Consider the following 20,256-nt stretch of genomic DNA (forward strand, 5'->3'; position numbering starts at 1 on the left):
TTTCTTTCCTTCCAATTTGGGGTGCACAAGATGTAACAAACTTTCTAATTTATAATACTACTAGTTTGGCCTTACAAAGATTTCCTGAAACTTAAATGTTGGTTCCTCTTCCATGTTTTTATTCTTTCTTGCCTTTATTCTTCCCATGCAGTTTTTCTCCAGTCAAAAAACTTGCACTCAATGTGTTGCCTTTCCCATGTAATATGAACAATTTTCTCCTTAAATCTTTTGAAATATCTTTTCTAATCCAGGAACAAACAAATGCGTGTATAACTTTAGCAATTGTCATAACTTTGTTGCTATAATTATATGACTCCCATGACACAAAGATCCCACCGAAAGATAATAGATTCGTGAGGGCGTTTTTTGCATTCAAACTTCTATCATGACCAGTGCATGGTTAGCATGAGGGGATGATAAATAAGTATCTTTAACAAGTGATCAGAGTAGATAAATAAAATATAAAATATTTTTTAAAGTAAGCGTGACAATAAAATTAATCAATTATAATTTATTTCACTTCATCTTTTTTTTTTTAAATGATGGAATAAAATATTTTTGTTCATTTCATTATGAAATATCCAAACAGTAGATCGACATCTTCAGTCCATTCTATTATGATCCATTAGGATGTATTATACTTTGATATCGTTCAATTTACCTCTAATCCAATTGTAGCCTTAAGAAAAATACTAAAATACATTTATTATTTCTTTTTTATTTCTCATCATATTATTTATCACATTTATTAATTTTTCCTTTTCCCTTTATTTTTCATCTCTATCTTTCTCTTCTCTCTCTCTCTTTATATATATATATATATATATATATATATATATATATATATATATATATATATATATATATATATATATATATATATAAACACTCTTAAAATGAGAATGTACCAACATATTACTCCTACCGTAAAGACTTAAATTGATTTGTCCAAAAGTTATGGATATCATTTTACCGTGAATATGAGGGACCTTCTCTACCAGTTATATGAGATCATATGATACACCACAAAGAGGCAACTATAATGTTCATTTAATTTCCTGTGAACTTAATAAAGGTACCTTTTGGACTCCGCTACTTTGATGAGAATTAAACTATGAACTAGGTCCATCCTATTCCTTTTTGTTTTTTGGGTATTGCCTATCCTATATATTCCTATTCCTACTCATTCCCTCCTTCAACCTTCCCTTTAGTTAGGTCAAGCACAAAGCTGAGGAATGACGTACGGTTGAGGCTGATAGCTACAATCTGCATACCCAACTCCAAGCCATATATGTACGTCAACGCTATCTTTTGCCAAGATGATATTTATTATTTCAAATTAAGACAAAATAATGTTCTCAATGTTGGGAAAATTCTAATTTCTAATTTTAAATATATAAAATATTGTTTAAATTTAAAGATATCATCTAATGTTTAAGATGTTGTTTAAATTTAAAGATATTATTTTAATTTTAAGCATTTTTTCTTCTTTTAAGATTAGAAGTCAGGGTCTATAAATAAATGATGTTCTTTGGATGAAAAAACAATATTCAATATCCTAAGTGAGAGAATCCTGTAAAAAGAGAATGTTAGGTTTGTAAAGAAAAACTTGTAATGATGAATTTTTCAAGTTTTGTCACAAAACTTACGGGTCCAATTGATGTACTAGATAAAACAAATATTTTTTCCGCGTTTAATTTTAAAAAATTAGGACACAACACAAATAAGCATATGATGACAAGACAAAATTTTTAATTTTTTAATTTAAAAAATTATGGGACAATTTTTTGTCTCTATAATATCCAAAAAAAATACTAACTAACACATGTAAATATTTTGAAAACACGTTAAATTTGATATAAATTATATTAAAATTATTAATATTAGGTATTTTAGTAAATTTTATATTATTTTATTTGTGTTGTCTATTATTCGTCAAACAATTTACAAGATAAAAAATAGTCCTATAATATGTGTTTTTGTCTTGCGTTATTCTTTTTGTTATGTCCAATATCATAAATTTTTATGAAAAAGGGACCCATAATGAACAGTTCCTCAATTTTTGTTAGAAAAAAATAGTTGAAAGGATTTTCTTGAATTTATCAACAAAATTAAACTTTTAATTTTGAGATTGTGAATAAATATTGAGATGGTTCTTGAATGTAAGAAAGAAGTATGAAATCATATTCAATGTTGTGATCCATTGTTTTTGTTTTTTTTTACTTTGTGGTATTTTTTATCCTTATTGTTGTGGGTGAAAAGAAGTTTTTTTTTTCAACATTTAGTACATGAAATTAAATAGTCTTCTAGAAGAAAATTACTCCTTCCGTTATAATTATCGTATAACAGAAAATTTTTATTTCAAAATAATTATCATTTTAATTTTTTAATGTAACATTAATTATTTTTTCACATATATTTCTTATAATATTAACAGTAGATGACAAAATTTATAAATAAATCAATGATGATATAAGGTTAATTTTATAAAACTACTACTTTCTTTTATCTATTCATTAATGACCATAATTATTTTGGGATAGAAGGAATAGTTGAATGGGTAAAGATGTATATGTCATATTAGTATAGTATTAATTATCCTAATTATTACACAAACATTATTTTATAGTATTTTTTATTTCTCAAAAGATAGCATATGAAAGTCTATAAATCAAGATTTTTTAATATTTTTTATAATCACTCAATTAGGACATTTGACTTCCTAATGGGACCTTGAAGTATTCTCACAAGCTTTACTCATTTGGACAGGTCATGAGACTAATTCTATCTAGGGCTTTTTAAGTTTTTCCATTCCTCCCCAAAGATATATTCTATGTGTAGGGTGTAAGTAGCATGGATTGGGTTGAATTTTGTCTAATTTTCAATAATCCTAATTGAACTTATTAATTGGGTTGACTTTACTTTTTTTTTTTAAGCAACTCAACCTAACTTGAGGAACTTTAATTTGATTGGATTGGGTTGCTCGGTTGAGTAATTAAAAAAAAAAAACTTTCATCTCTTTTAATTCTAACAAAAAAAACTCAAAAAGCAGTTCAATATTACTTAAATTAGTATTCATTAGGTCACGAATTTTGAATATAGCTATATATTTGATAAAATTTAAGATATTATTAATTTCACATTAAAATATAAGAAACTATATTTCATTAAATGTGAAAAAATATAAATAAAACTTGCATAATATTTTTTTAACTAATTATATTTAAAAAAAAATGAATAAGATGCAACTTTTATTGTTATGTATTTATAGAAAAAATATTTTTCATGTACCCAAATATTTTTTTGTAAAATATATTAAAGCTTAAATTATAAGAATAAGAATAATTATTATATCACATAATTTAAAAATTTGTATTAAAATATAAATTTAATTTTTATACACAATCAGTTAAATATTTTTATATTGCCATCTAATAAAAAAATTATCTCAAATATAACTTTTAAAACAGTAATTTGTAAAAGTCAAAATTTTATCATCTATAGTAATTTGTAATTGAATAGGAAATCTGATCATATCTAGGATATATTTTAGTTAAGTTCAAAACATATTACACTATGGATGACAAAGGTAAAATTTATAACACACGACAGAAAAATTTTATATTAAAATTTATTAGCTTTTTTTTTTCTTTTTACATCAAAAGCTTATTATCTTTTAAAACATTTGAATTAATACATTACTTAAAACATGAATCCAAAATTTACATTAAGTCACATTTATATTTAATTCATATATACACACATAACAAAAAAATGTCATCTATTAACTGAAAAATTATTACTTTCTCAGCTTCCTTTTGTTTGTCTACTTTTGGAAGGAATTTTTCCTTTTATTTATTTGTTTATTAAAAAATTTAAGATAATATTAATTACTATATTTTCAATCATATTTTTTAGCTACCAAAATTTTAAATAGTTTATATATTTATAGTAAATGAGAGAAAAAGAATAATAAAGGTTATATTAGGAAGACAAAAATAATTTCAATTAAATGAGAATATTTGATATATATTTTAATTTATATGCTATTCTTTTAGGTGGGCAAGTAAAAACAAATGAAGAAAAAGATAAAAATAATTTTAATGTAAATGAGAATATCAACTATTTTTCTTAATTTATATGATATTCTTTAAGTGGACAAATAAAAGAAAATCATTACGAGTTATTTATAATTATAAAGTATTTATTGACTATGCAAATGAAAATATCAACTATGCTTCTTAATTTATATGCTATTCTTTAAGCGGAAAAATAAAAAGAAAATCATTAGGAGTTATTTATAATGATAAAGTATTTATTAACTCACCAAAAAAAAGCAAGGTATTTACTAAGTTTAAAGAAAATTTTATTAGCATAAGATTTCAACAAGCCAATCTCCTTCAACACTCCTTGTTATTTATCAAGACTAATCAATCTCCTTTAGAGGATTTGAAGGCTCTTAAAAAGGTGAGTTGTCTCTTTGCGAGGAATCTGAATTCCTAACTACTTGCTTAAGGTGAATATATTGTTTCTTGAAACAACCACTTGCTAGTACTCGAAGCTAAATACAGTAAAAAAAAGTACTCAAAGATAAATTTATTGTACTATGTCTGGTTATACTCAATGGTATTGAATGTTAATACAAAAAAGATAAGAATAAATATTAAAATAGATATATAATCACACAAGAAACGACTAGATACAAAATAAATGTATAGGATAAAATATTGATGTAATACTAAAGATGACAGAAAATTTATTAAGGTAGCATTCAATAATGTTTTAGCGATAATTTCTGAAATTAATACACTAAAATAATTCGTTAAAAGGATTTTTATGCCAGTGGGATCGATAAAGCTATTATTGTTGTTATTAATAACTAAAGAACAACTTTTAAATATAAATATAAGTATTTTTCTAAAAAATTGACAAATCGTATATACACGTAAATATTAATTCATCTTAAAAACTAAAAAAAGAAAATGATTAGAGTTACCATAAAATTATTTTTTACAACCAATTAAAAAACTTAATCAAAGGGAAAATTAGTTTGGTTGACATAAACAGTTGCATGCGTCAAACAAAACAAGCAATAATTTTACACTACAATGTATCTTCTTGTAGGCAGCCTTGATGGGCGAATCTAGAACTTTGACCATCATTTTCACGACATTAAAAAATTTACAAGTATTCTTCTAAGTCTCTTTAAGTCTTACAATAACATAATCTCAACACAGGATTATTAACCCAAGTATTGTTTAACACCTAAGTCTTGTAGGCTTTCACAATACCATAAATTTTTTAAAAAGAAATAGCTTATAGAAGTGAGGATATGAAACTTAGGTTCAAGTAAAAACTTTGCATATACGAAAAATAATGAAAGTTAAGAATTAAAGATATCATCTAATGAGTTGCTTAGATAAATTTTAAAATCTTTGTACAATGTCATCTTACACAAATTAAGCTAATCATCCTTGTCATTAATGTTGTTGTTTTCTTCTTCCTATTTTTCATCTTTTGATTGATCACCATTAACCATTGGACTGTTATTAGAATAACAATCTATTCATACTCACTAAATGTTTTGTTAAGCAATCCATTTATATATTGGTTTAACTTCCATAATTGGTAGAAGAGGAGAAATTTTATTAGTCTAATAAGGAACTCTTAACATTCTACCCTTAGCATACCGTCCTTTCTCATTGGGATTGCATTTCTATATGCTAAGGGATCAATAAGATGAAATTAAAATTATATAAAAATATCATATAAACATATCCATTATGTCACTGTATATTCATGTCTATTTTAACGGAAAATTTTGTCACATACGTATAATTTACATACGTATAATTTAATAAAGGATTATTTAAGTTTTTAGTTCCTTAACTTTTCTAGATTTCAATTTTTAGTCCCTCAAATTTTTTTTATACAACATTTAGTCATTTATTAATTTTCTGTCAATAATTTTAATCCTTCTAAAATTTTTTTTATCTATTTTCAGTCCTTTATTTATTTTTATTGCTCAAAATTAGTTCTTATTTTTGTCAATTTTTAGTCCCTTGTTTATTTTATATTTGGGGCTACTTTTGAGTAATACAAATAAATGAGAGACTAAAAATGACAAAAAATTTTAGAGGAACTAAAAATAATAACGAAATTTAATGAAGAACTAAAAGTTGTCAAAAATATTTTGAGGGAACAAAAATTATAATATGAAATTATTATTATTATGTTATTATATATATGCCATGTGTATTTATATATACATAAGTATAAAAAATGATTTTATATATGATTATTTATATCTCATAAAGAAATTAAATATAATTGAGTTCTCAAATTATTTGTAATTATATGAATATGAATGATTCATATAAATTTATTTTGATAACAAAGTTATCATCATTATTATTATGATTAATTAAGTTTTTAGTTCCTCCACTTTATCATATTATAATTTTTGGTCCCTCAAAATATTTTATACAATTATTTTAGTCCTTCTAATTTTTTTTCCTATTTTTAGTCCCTTATTTATTTTTATCGTTCAAAATTAGTCATTGTTTTTTCTATTTTTAGTCCCTTGTTTATTTTATATTTGGGGCTACTTTTGAGCAATAAAAATAAATAGGAGACTAAAAAGGGATAATAAGTTTTAGAGAAATTAAAATAATGATGAAAAACTAATAAATAACTCAAAGTTGTCAAAAATTATTTTAGGGACCAAAAATTATAATGTGAAAAAATTGAGGGACTAAAAATTTAATTGACCATTTAATAAACTACTGGTGCAATGATTGCAACTAAACTTTTAAACTTCATATGCCAAACATAGCCGTAGGGGATACCAACAATAGATATAATAGTAGTTCCATTTTTATTAGAGAAAGCATATGTTACATATTTTTTTAGTAACATTATTACAATTTTTGTCCTTGGCATGTTTATGAACAAAGTTCCAAATGCTCATTGCAATGAATGGGAACATAGAAATGAAGTTGTTACAGAAGCAAAAGTTATTGCCTGCGCTGGAAAATGGTATGTATGTGTTGAAAGAAATTTAGGCCAATGCCACTAGTACTAGCATAATCAGGTTTCCACTTGCTGATATCAACTGTAGTATAATTAGGCTATACCACTTGCTGGTGTCTAATTAAGACTCAACTCTAAAGTCTGGTGTACTTTAATGCATGGCATGTGAATGTTGAAATGACATCACCAGCTCCTCCCTGAACCACACCATGACACCATATAAAGTTCATGATGCTTCACGGAGGGGGAACTTTCGGGGGGTTCTCATCATTCATCGACATACACACATAGAATCCCCAGTGTCTCAAAAAATATCACTTCTTTTTTTCTTCTTTCAAAATCACCTCTATTGTGGCCACATGCTTTTGGGCTGAAATAGCAAACACCAATTGATTATTAGCCTCTTGAACTGTTGCATTTGGATTGCCATTTTCTTCCCCCGGCCCCTTCATTAGGAAAAACGGTTAGTAAAGTTCATGAAGGGATGGAAATGGCAATGGCTGATAATGAGAGTGGAAGAAGTACTGGGAATTGGAGGAAAAAAATGGTTGTTTTGGTTGACCAGCTGAGGGGGTTTCCTAGTTTGGCTTGTAAGAATATGTGGAAGATGGGGCGTGATGATCCAAGAAGGCTCATCCATGCTTTCAAAGTAGGTTTCTCTCTCACTCTTGTGTCTTTGCTCTATCTCTTGGAGCCAAGCTTCCAAGGGATTGGAGAGAATGTCATGTGGGCTGTCATGACCGTCGTCTTAGTCTTTGAGTTCACCGCAGGTCAGTATATTTTTTAGGTATAGAGATTATTAACTGAAGAAGATAATCATGTTTAAATCGATAGAACTATTACCGATGATAAATCTTTTCCTCCAAATATTTGAAAGTTAGAACTAAAGACAACTAGTTAAGTTGAAACAATTTTATGTCTGTTTATCTATGCGCTAAATTATATCCAATTTTTTAACAGAAGATGAATAATAATGGTTGGAATTATGTTTCTGTTTTGTTGTGTTACCTACACATATTTTGGATAAATTTTATAAACGAGTAAAATAAGTCAACTTTTCCCTAAATTAAAATTAATATATGAATCCCAACTTTTTATAAGAGCTTTTTTATACGTTAAAAAAGGGAATATATTTCTAAATTGAAAAGCTAGTTATTTATAAACCAAGAACTAATCTAAATTGAGCATGGTAATTCAGGGGGTGAAGTCATCTTTGTACCATTTTACTCTAATTGAAAACTTGTGATTAAAAATGACCTTTATTGGTGGAATACAAGTATGAAGTAAAATCCCACATTAAGTAGAAATGAAAAATGAGTGTTAAAGTTTTATGTTACAATGTGGTGTCAACTTCACCTATCATGACCCCAATTTCTAACATTCTTTTTTATTGCAGGGGCAACTTTATGCAAAGGCCTCAACAGAGGATTGGGGACAGTGTTTGCAGGAGCACTGGCATTTGTTGTTAAATATGTTGCAAATGGATCTGGCCGCGCCTTTCATGCTTTTTTCATTGGAACTACCGTTTGTATTGTAGGTACATGTTTAATTAATATATCTGAGTCTCATAAGTCATTACTCAGAGTCAAATTTTTTTTCCTTCACTATCTCCTAACAAGTCTTCAAATATGTGTTGTTGTCATTTTTTTCTGGCAGGTGCTGCAACCAGTTATATGAGATTCTTCCCCTACATAAAGAAGAATTATGATTATGGGGTCCTTATATTTCTCTTGACCTTCAACTTGATAACTGTTTCGAGTTACCGGACCGAAAATCTCTTCAAGATGATATACCAGCGCTTCTACACCATAGCCATAGGCTGTGCCATATGCCTTCTGATGAGTCTATTGGTATTTCCAAATTGGTCAGGGGAAGCTCTCCATAACTCAACAGCTTTCAAGCTTGAAGGCCTAGCTAAATCTATAGAAGGTATGCAAAATCATAACACACATAGCATCACAAATTTAACACTTTTTTTCATCGATAGCATCTACTTTTGTTAGCGGAGGAAATTGAATCCGCGATCTTTTTTCTCTTTTACTCTCCCTTAACCATCCAAATTCCAACCCATCTTTTATCTCTGTAAAATATTTAACACTTATCTATTCCCTTGTATGACAACTTAAAAATCCATATGCTTTTTTGGAAAGCAAATTATCAAACTTCTTGGGTTATACCATATAAATTAACATCAGTTTAATCAACGAAAATTTTGCAGCTTGTGTCAACGAATACTTTAATGGAGAAATGGAAGCCTCTAATGATAAAATATCAGCTGAGGATATATACAAAGGTTACAAGGCTGTTTTGGATTCAAAAACCACTGATGAAACTCTGGTAAGCCACCCATTTATTTTTGGTTCATTTTAGGACATCCCTAGCATAATTAAGCTAGCATTAAAAGATGTACTTAAAGAGAAATTCTTCTACACATCTTATTCACACAACTTGTATGCGCTAAGCCCAGCAATATTAAATAAGAGTTTTAGTGTAGTAGCACAATAAAAGTTAACACTTTAGTATATATGATAATTTATGATTAAGTGATAATATAATTATTTTTTAATACAATTGGTACGATATATTCTAACTAAATTTTATTAAATATCCACATAAATCTTTTTGTGTCACACAAATATATCACATTGAAACAGATAATATATATCAGTTGGTAATTAGCCTAGTATACCCATCTTTATGGACCAGGTTTATAAGAGTCCCCTGATCTTCTAATGGTTCTGTTTTGAATTGTGCAGGCATTACATGCAAGTTGGGAGCCAAGACATTCATGTCACAAATTTCCATGGCAGCAGTATGTAAAAGTTGGAACTGTTCTTCGTCAATTTGGGTATACAGTGGTAGCCCTACATGGCTGTTTGAAAACAGAAATTCAGGTAACATTTGTGCACTAACATATATTTGACCATTTATGTGAAGCTGCACTCATCACAACTTTAGCATCCCAGTTGTTTGTCTATGCCAATCAGTATCCAGATAGCACATTGCACATCTCACTAATCCTAAATGACAATGACACTACTTTTATACATGTGACAGTTACTAATGACACTTCTAAACAGTAATAGAAAGTCACCAACACAAAAAACAGTTGGTTATTATTAGTAAAATGATGCTGCGTCATACCAGTATTAGTTACTTTACATTACCCCTTTTTATAAATTTTACTAAGACAGGATGTATCATTCAATTTTTCCTTAGTCCATTATTATTTGTGCAAGATTTCTCTTAAATTTGATATTTTCTCCCAGACTCCACCATCGGTTCGAGTCCTGTTCAAGAACCCTTGCACAAAGCTTGCATCAGAAGTATCAAAAGTCCTGATAGAACTTGCCAATAGCATAAGGAACCGTCGCCGTTGCTCTCAAGAAATACTCTCTAATAATCTCCAAGAAGCCCTGCAGGACCTCAACACTGCCATAAAGTCTCAGCCTCGGCTTTTCTTAGGCACCTCCAACGACAGCCAAGACACTGACATATTGGCCATAGCCGCAGCACACGCAGCAGGACTAAGAAACCAAGGAAATGGCTCGCTATCAAGTGTTAAAATAGACACTTCAACCTTGCAAGAGTGCAAAGCACAATGCACTGAACAGCCAAAGGAAGCAGCAGAACGAAAGATGTTGAGACACCAGCTGAGTATAATCGCAATAACTAGCCTTGAGTTCTCTGAAGCCTTGCCTTTTGCTGCCTTTGCATCTTTGCTTGTGGAGACAGTGGCAAAATTGGACCTTGTTATAGAGGAAGTTGAAGAACTAGGGAGGTTAGCACGCTTCAAAGATTACAGACACGATGATAAGATTGTTATCAGTTGTGAAACACCACGAGTTGATGTGTTAGAAGACCATATACCTACTCGTGGAGCAGAATAAATATAGGAGGAGCCTAGGAAATGCATTCTTTCTTGGACATGGATTTTTTTATGATATATATACATATGTTTTGATGTTCAAAAAAAAAAAAAATATCTCCTTAATGTCATGATGGTATAGATATATTTCATGATATAAAAGACATAGCATAGCATAGATACATCAGACAGCGTAGCATGGTGTGTTTTAAGGTTTTAAAAAACAGTTTTGGACTCCAACATCAAGGTTTTCTTAACATTTAGTGATAACAACTCAGACCACATCGGCCATATTTATGCGTAATTTACTGCGATATCAACAAACATGATGAAACCATAATGCACTAAATTAAGTGGAGTTTCCTTCCGATTGTACTTTTTTTAGGCTAAAATAAGTTTTTGATCATTAAAAAATACCTAAATTTTATATTTGTTTATTGATAATTTTTTTTATTGAGTTTCTAATAAAACAATAATTTTATTTTTAGTACTTGACACTTTTTTTTGTCTCTCATAAATTAGTAAATTTTGTGATTCCTCCCTAATAATTTTTTTATTTGTTATTAGTCTTTTTCAAAAAAATTAATAACAAATGAATTTTTTTATCAGGAAACAACACCAAATTTTCTAATTTATTAAGGACTAAAAAAGTGTCAAGGATTTTATTTTATCATGAAATAAAAAAAATGTATTAGGAAACTTAGACAAAATTCTTCATTTGTTAGGAATCACAAATATATATATTTTTTATATGTAATAACATGAAGATAAAATTTGGGCCTTAAAAAATGCAGACAAAGTTTGACTATATAGCATTTTGTAAGAAATAAATTGAAAAGGAAAAAATAAATTTAGTTTTCTCACGATTCACTGAACACTCCTTTTTCTCATTTTCCCATTCTCATTCCTCCTCCCCGACTAAAGAAAATTGCAAAAACGATTTTAGAAAGAAGAGAAAGGATTAGATATAAAAAAATAAATAAATATAGGATGTAATGTTAAGATACAATAGTACACCATCAACATCCGCTTGGTACACCTAGGTTGGATGACGAAACAATAGTCAATAACTCTTTATGTACAAGTATGATAAATATATATAAATAAAGACACACAATTTGATTAAAATAATATATTTTATTGCACAAAATATTTTTTTATTAATAAATACATACAAATATAAAATATTACATGAGAATAAATATTTATTTTTTTAATTAAAATTTGTTAGCTTTAATGTTGAAAAAAGTTAAAATTTAAAAAATTTAGAAATTTTAGAGAAGCCAATAAGATGTAGTTAATTGAGTTTTTTTTCTCCTCACATTATAATTGTCAGAATTTTTTTGGATCCTCTTATGTCATGGGCAGTCGAACCACAAATTAACATCAGGTCTAGTCCTGGATAAACCAACATATGTTAGTTTAGTTGGAAAGAGTTCGTAGTAATCTTGTTTGAGGTATCATTCTATTAGACTCAATCCCCTTTAGTTGTTGGAAGAAGTTTGAAATCCTTAAAGATAAAATATATAAGTGAAAATATATTATCGAAAACACACACACCCTATCAAAATAATTCATGTACATGAAAAAAATGCATTTACTAGACTCCTTCTCCTAGATTTAATATGCTTCCTGAGTAGGTATTTGATCCTCTAGCACATCAACTCGTGGTGTTTTACAACTAACAATAATATTAGGGAATTTTTATTGACCCATTTCAATTGTTTTTGGTCTCTCCTAAGGGGTTGACCCCTTTTTGATTCCACAAATGTCCTTCCCATGGAATCATGATTTCGTTGAATAAAATGTATAATGAAATTATGATTATGTTGTATAACCATTTTAGCACCAACCTTTTTTTATGACCCAGACATAACAACAAAATTATGATTTTGTTGTTATTTTTATGGGACCCCCCTTAACGCAACGAAATCATGATTCCATTGTGTTGTTTTTTTTTTAAAAAAAAAACAACAGAATATGTTCTTTTGTAGTATTCTCCCCCCCCCCCCCCCAAAAAAAAAAAAGATGTAACAAAATCACGATTTTTTGTTGTTATTTTTTTTTTTGCACACCCCTTAACACAATGAAATTGTGATTTCGTTGTTATTTTTTTCACAACACAATGGAATCACAATTTCATTGTTGTTTTTGTGGCATGCCCTTTAACACAATTGAATCATGATTCCGTTGTGTTGTTTTCCCAAAAATACAATAAAATCATGATTCCATTGTGCCATTCTAAACCCAAAAAAAATATGTAGACAACAAAATTATGATTCCGTTACATATTTTTTCCAAAAGAAAAAATAAAATTGTGATTCCGTTGTAGAACTAGAAATAATGGGAAAAAATCACCATCTGAGGTGTGAGTTGGGAAGGAGAGGGAGAAGGGTGGGGCTGTGTGCAAAGGAGGGGAAGAGAAGGTGGGGGTGTCAAGAAAGGAGGGGGGTGTGGGTAGAGGGAAGGAAGAAGACGGAGGGGTGAAGAATTAGAATCGGTAGCAGAAAAGACTTTTCACGAGGTGGTAGGGGCCAATAACAATAGTTGTAGAGATCAATAGTAACTCTCTAACCTTATCATGGGTTTTTATACTTTTTAATTTAAGACTATATGTTTTTCTTTATCTCTAATAAATATTTGATTTTGTATTTGCTCCCTAATAATTTTTTATTTTGCGATGAGTCTCTAATAAAACAACAATTTTGGTCTTTGACACTTATTTGTAGTCCCTAATAAATTAGTAATTTTTGCGTTTATTCCATGATAAATATTTCCCATTTATTATTAATACAAACTAAATCAAAATTTGTTAATTTATTAGAAAATAAAACACAAATTTTTTTAATTTATTAGGGACTAAAACAAAATATCAAGGATAAAAAATAAAAATATTATTTTTATTAAAGACTCAATCCAAAGCAAAAACTTATTGGGGGATCATACACAAAAATTAAATATTTATTAAGAATTAAAAATATATTTTAACCTTAATTTAAAACATGCTAACTTTCCCAATTCTTTAGCTTCCTCCATAACAAAGTCCAGTTCTCTCTCCTCTAGCAAAGATGCAAAGGCAGGTCCATGTCCTTTTGTCTGGTTTAGATATTAATTTTAGGATCTTTTATGAGTTGGGCCTTTCTCGTAATGAACCCAAGGTAGGTAATTGCTATTTCTACTTTCCATTATTACCAACGTACTTCCCTTTATATATATATATATATATATTCAAAATACATGTGTTCCAGAAACTAATACACTTCCCTTTTACCAAATGGTTTTTGATTAGCAAAAATGGAAATTCATTAATGAGAGAGAATATGAGTACTAGGGGTACCCAATCCTTACAAATTCTTAAGTCACATATATGTCCCCCTATTTGTAATATGAATATATCCTCTAACTATCCTAATTCATCCCATCCGTAAGCTAGAAACGATAAACTTTAACAAATGCGTTATCTAGTACATGCACGGTGACTAAGCCGGAATCATTCTCTTCCCATGTTATATACAAGTATACAATATATTTCCCAGACCACGTTTGGAATGTGTATGTATACCCCAAAAGATCAGTTAGATTCCACTTTCTCAAAAAATATTATATTGCAGCACAAACATCCTAGAATCATTAGATCCATCACGCATGAACCCTTGAAGTAGTCAGACAAAGCACCTGGGCATACCATCCATTGGCTATATTAGTATTCAAAATTGGCAGCAAAACATTTCAACCAAGACCAAGTATAATATAAGATATTCTGCATGACTGAATCCCTATTGAATACATCTTCGTCTATGACTATTTTAATTTAAAATAAGGGGGAGTGTATTATTTTAAATAAAACATACTGATCAATTCATGTTCCCTTCATGTTCTCATGCTTCGTCTATGAAGGTTTGAAGGCATGTAATGGTTTTTAGCAGTCCTCTCCCCTAAGCCAACCCCTATTTATAAAAAATCACCATTTGGTAAAATAAATAAATAAAAAACACAAAGGAGAATGTATTAGTAATAAAAGAGTGTAAACAAAAGGTAACTGCTTGGGGCACCCAGTATTTTTGCTGGGACATCGGACAGTTTTTAAAAATGTCTAAAATACTTTTATGGGTATTTTTGTTATAAATAGGAGGTTTGATTTTTCATTTTTGAAGTGCCTTTTTTCTATAAAATCTCACACCCTTAGTGTAAGTTGTTTTCGTTAGCTTCCGTTAGTCTCTTTTTCTAAGTGTTTTTTGTCTCCGATGGTGTACGTGCATTGTTCAAGAGGATACGGTAAAGTTGGGTGGTTATTTGTCACCGGAGAAGAAAAGATACGTAAAAAATTTAGAAACATACGGATTGTTAATCCGTATGACTCATACGAATCATCAATCTGTATGACCATGCGGATTGACAATCTGTGTAGGTTTTATTTTTTTAAAATAGTAAATAAATTTTTTTGAATTATATATTTAATTTGTTTTGTAGTGTAATTTTTTTAATAGTTCTAGCAATTTTAGAAATATTGATTTGGTGATATTATTTTATAGTGGTATAAAAAAAATAAAAATATGTATTTAGTAATTAGATTGGTAAAAAAAATGATAATATATATAAACTTTTAAAAATTGCTAAAACTAACATCATATTGCTAAAAAATTAATCTAGTAATTAGATTGGTAAAAGTAATATTAGATTGCTAAAATAATTTTGTGTATACATTTAACTGAATTATGTATTTACATGTTTTATTGAATTATGTATTTTAATGTTTATTACATTGACTAATAATTAAATTTTAAATTTTAAATTTTGGTTTCAATATTTTTTATAACTACCAAATTTAATATATTTTTAAATTTGATTTCAATCATTATCTTAAACTAACAATCTCATTATATTTTAAATTTTAAATTTTAGTTTCAATATTTTTTATAACTACCAAATTAAATATATTTTTAAATTTGATTTCAATCATTATCTTAAACTAACAATCTTATCATATTTTAAATTTTAGTTTCAATATTTTTTATAACTATCAAATTTAATATATTTTAAAATTTGATTTCAATCATTATCTTAAACTAACAATCTTATCATATTTTAAATTTTAAATTGTGGTTTCAATATTTTTTATAACTACCAAGTTTAATATATTTTTAAATTTTATTTCAATCATTATCTTAAACTAACAATCTTATCATATTTTAAATTTTAAATTTTGGTTTCATAATTTTTTATAACTAAAAAATATTGTACAATTAAAAATTATGTTTCAATATTTTTATAACAAATTTTAATTATTTAAAATTTTGATTTAAATATTTTTTGTAACGTTAACTAACAAATTTAAATTATTTTTAATTATGATTTCAATATTTTTCATAAGTAACAAATTTAATATCTTTTGAAAATTAATTATTTCAGCAATCTAATCTTAATTTTAGCAATTTAATCTAATCTAATCTAATCTTTGTAATAACTAATATATTTTTTTATTAATAAAATCAATACTTAACATATAAATCAGAAAAAATTATAAAATTTCACTAACATTACAAAACAGCATTACACTACGAAACAATTTAAATAATAATTGACAAATATATATTTATAATGTAAACAAAAATTAAAAAAAAACAAATTTAGAAAAAAAAAATTGAAAAAAAATTATTCAACAAGAAAAACCATACGAATCAGTAATCCATATAGGTATACGGATTGATGATCTGTATGGGATTTTTTCAGAAAAAATGTTTTTTTTTTGTCTATGATATTGCTTTAAACAATATCTTCAAACCAATATCAACAACATCCAAAATAATACAATCATTCATTCAGAAAAGCAACAGCAATAGCAACGAAGGAGTAGCAACACAATGCACAAAAAATAAGTATGATAAGGCCAGCAGCAAAGGATCAAGAGCCACCAACAAGAAAACCACAAACAGAGGACAAACACCCACGAAGGAAGAAGAAGAAGCACCAACGGAGTGAAACGACACAGGGAAGAGGAAAAAGAAGATCCCACAACGGCGCATAAAGTGAAGGAAGAAGAATGAAAACGGTACATGTTTACAAGTCACTCTTGTTTTTTATAGGCAAAAGGTGAAGGATATTTTAACCCTTTCACCTTCGTTGCTGGTGTCCCAGCAAAAACCCTGGGTGTCCAAAGCAATGGCCTAAATAAAAACATCACTTAACCTAATCTAATCTACTTAAACATGTGGTTGCTATTTGCACATCCGCAATTGTTCCTGGCGCCCCACCCCTAGGAAATTACCAGCCCCTTATATATATATATATGTCCTGGTAGAGAAGTTTATTTTATTAAGATTCACCCAAAATGTTTTTCATTTGATTGTTTGTTTTCCTAATCAAGCTTCATATTCCAGCGTAAAATAGATTTTTACTACCATATTCTGGAACTATTTTTAATTTAATATTGGATTTACTTGATCCAAGTTAAAAGACTATAACTTCTAAGCAGAAAATTTTGTGTACATAAAATTACTGGGAGAGGATTAAAAAATTATGACTGCAGGATGGTGGTCTTTATATTAAATTATAGGAGCCTACCCATTCCAACTTCCGATCTGCAGCAGAATTGTTATTGCAGTAAGAGAGAAATAATGAAGAAAGACCTGTTATATAATAATAGGAAAATTTTAAACATTAGCTCATAGGTTTGATTTTAAGCACTATCTAGTAACATTTATTAAGAAAAGATTTATTATTATATCAGAAATGCAAAGTATAATAAATACTTTCTTTTTCTAAAAAGAATATAACTTTCTATTATTTGTTTAAAGTCAGTCATAATTAAGCATTTAAATTAGTAAAACCGATATTAATATTGTACTCTGTTCGTGTATATTTTTTTTATCAGTATTTGTGTATATGTTTATGTACGAATAACAGTGCAACTATATATGATAAGGGTATTTAAAATTTTAAATCACATGATGTACTAAAACTGCTTAACTACAAGTTAAAGCAGACTAAAAATAACATAATAATAATAAAAAAAACAGCCTAACTAAAGTCGAGTTCCTAGCTAGAGATAGATAGCCAAGAACGTAATTTGAGTAATATACGTACGTGCAAATATGTTTTATCGGTGACTTTTCATTTTCTCTTAGTTTTACTAAATGTTTTCTAAAATGTTCTATATATCATTTCTAGATTAACCTATAAATAAGGAATTGGTGTATTCTCTAAAGGTAAGATTAGAAGATGAATGTAATCAGAGAGTTTTTCCTTTATTTTTGGTTAAAAATTCGATAGTATTAATTTTAGTTGCAGGTCACAATTAAAGTTACATTCCTTCTGATAACTTTAACTCTATTGACAGATTACAATTAGTGTCAAATTCCTTTTTTTATACTTTATTTTCAAGATGATCGTAAATTCTTTTTAAGAAACCAATATAGACATATCACATATATAACCAAACCGCATATTGTTTTAATATTTGGATTAGGTGACTTTTGTTTTTGCTCTGATCCGTGAATAAGGAATACCATTATGTCCACACGTGGCTTACCAAGCATTGGGAGGTTCATATTACTCCTGTTTATCGCGAGAGTGATGGTGTTGCATGGTCAACATGGTCCAATCTAGCAAGCTGGGCCTGTCTATCCTTCATCATCCCCTCCTAGCAGGATGTACTCATTTTCATACAGGACCTGTTAGTAGGTCCATTCCACCATGATAACTTTTGGGGGTTCTACCCCTCCTAGTTGTTAGAAAAAAAATATGTACAGATTATTTTTATTTTTATTTTTGTAGTAACTATTAACAGTTTTTATCTTTGACATGTTTTATGAACAAGCTTCCAAAAATGTCATTCTGATGCATGGGGACGTAGAAATGATGTTACTACAAAAGTACAAATGTCAGTGTAATGCATGGCAGGGGTCGAAAGAGATTTAAGCCAAAATCAAGTATTCACTTGCTAGTACTACTGTAATGTATATACGGTAGTATAATTAGGTTTGACTTGCTGATATCCAATTTAGAGTCAACTCTAAAGTCCGGTGTACTTCAATGCGTGACATGTTAATATTGTAGAAATGACATCACCAGCTCCCTAACCACACCATGAATCCCACGGATAACTTTGTGGGGGTTCTCATCATTCATCAGCATACATATAGAATCCCCAGTTCTCATGAAAAATATAAAATATCCTTTCCTTTCTATTTTCTCTTTTAATCTCTCATTTGTTGTGACAACATGCTTTTGGACTGAAATAACAAACACCAATTGATTAGCCTCTTAGCTTGTTGCATTTGGATTGTGATCTTCTTTGCCCTTCATTAAGAAATGATTCCTAGAGTTCATGCAGACCTGGAAATGGTAATGGCTAGTAATGAGAGTAGAAGAATGATAACTGGGAATTTGAGGAAACATGTGCTTGCTTTTGGTGACAAGTTGAGGATGCTTCCTAGTTTGGCTTGGGAGAGTGTGTGGAAGATGGGGCGTGATGATCCAAGAAGGGTCATCCATGCATTCAAAGTGGGTTTCTCTCTCATCATTATTGTGTCTTTGCTCTATCTGTTGGAGCCAATCTTCAATGGGATTGGAGAGAATGTTATTTGGGCTGTCATGACCGTCGTGGTAGTGTTCCAATTCACAGCAGGTCAGTTTCTCAAAATTCAATCATTTTCTATAAATGTTGCTATAAAAAGGTACCATAAATCAAGTCATTAACTTATGCGCCTCTATTTATACTCATAAGCTTATAAGCCACCAACAAATCATTGGTCCGAATAATACGGAACTCAAAATCTTTAAGTAAGGTCCCTAGCTCGAGTTAATGAACGTAAAAAAAGTGGTTGAAAGGAGTATTCCTAATAAAGATTAACCATAGGCAAAATAGTGTACACTCCATACCAATGATATTGTAATAAAAAAAACTTGGTTTATATGCTAAAAATGAAATACTTATCTAAATTGAAAAGCTCGTATCAATTAATATAACTTGGGCGATAGAAATATAGGGACTAGTTATCTGGTGTCTCTGTTCCTCTAATTGAAAAATGACACATGCTTAAAAACGAACTATATTACATGAACACCTAGTATAAATGGCCTCAATTTCTAACATTCTTTTGATCTCAGGGGCAACTTTATGCAAAAGTCTTAACAGAGGATTTGGAACACTATCAGCAAGATTACTGGCATTTCTGATAAAATATTTTGCAAGTGGATCTGGCCACGTCTTTCAAGCTTTTGTCATTGGAGCTACAGTTTTTATTTTGCAAGTGGATCTGGCCACGTCTTTCAAGCTTTTGTCATTGGAGCTACAGTTTTTATAATAGGTACACAATTTATATGAACCTATTCGCAACTAGAATCAAGTTCTTCTT

The 20,256-nt window shown here is 28.8% G+C and overlaps 1 protein-coding gene across 1 annotated transcript; it reads left to right on the forward strand.

Annotated features, from left to right (window-relative positions):
- Positions 1-7,283: 7,283 nt before the first annotated feature.
- Positions 7,284-11,021, forward strand: LOC114412533 (aluminum-activated malate transporter 14-like). Its single transcript, XM_028376462.1, has 6 exons — positions 7,284-7,802; positions 8,429-8,569; positions 8,689-8,961; positions 9,251-9,369; positions 9,789-9,926; positions 10,302-11,021. The coding sequence occupies exons 1-6, from the start codon at positions 7,517-7,519 to the stop codon at positions 10,920-10,922; spliced, it is 1,578 nt and encodes a 525-aa protein (XP_028232263.1). The 5' UTR covers positions 7,284-7,516; the 3' UTR covers positions 10,923-11,021.
- The last annotated feature ends 9,235 nt before the right edge of the window (positions 11,022-20,256 follow it).

This window comes from Glycine soja, chromosome 5 (genome assembly GCF_004193775.1).
Source record: "Glycine soja cultivar W05 chromosome 5, ASM419377v2, whole genome shotgun sequence".
Classification (NCBI taxonomy): Eukaryota; Viridiplantae; Streptophyta; class Magnoliopsida; order Fabales; family Fabaceae; genus Glycine; species Glycine soja.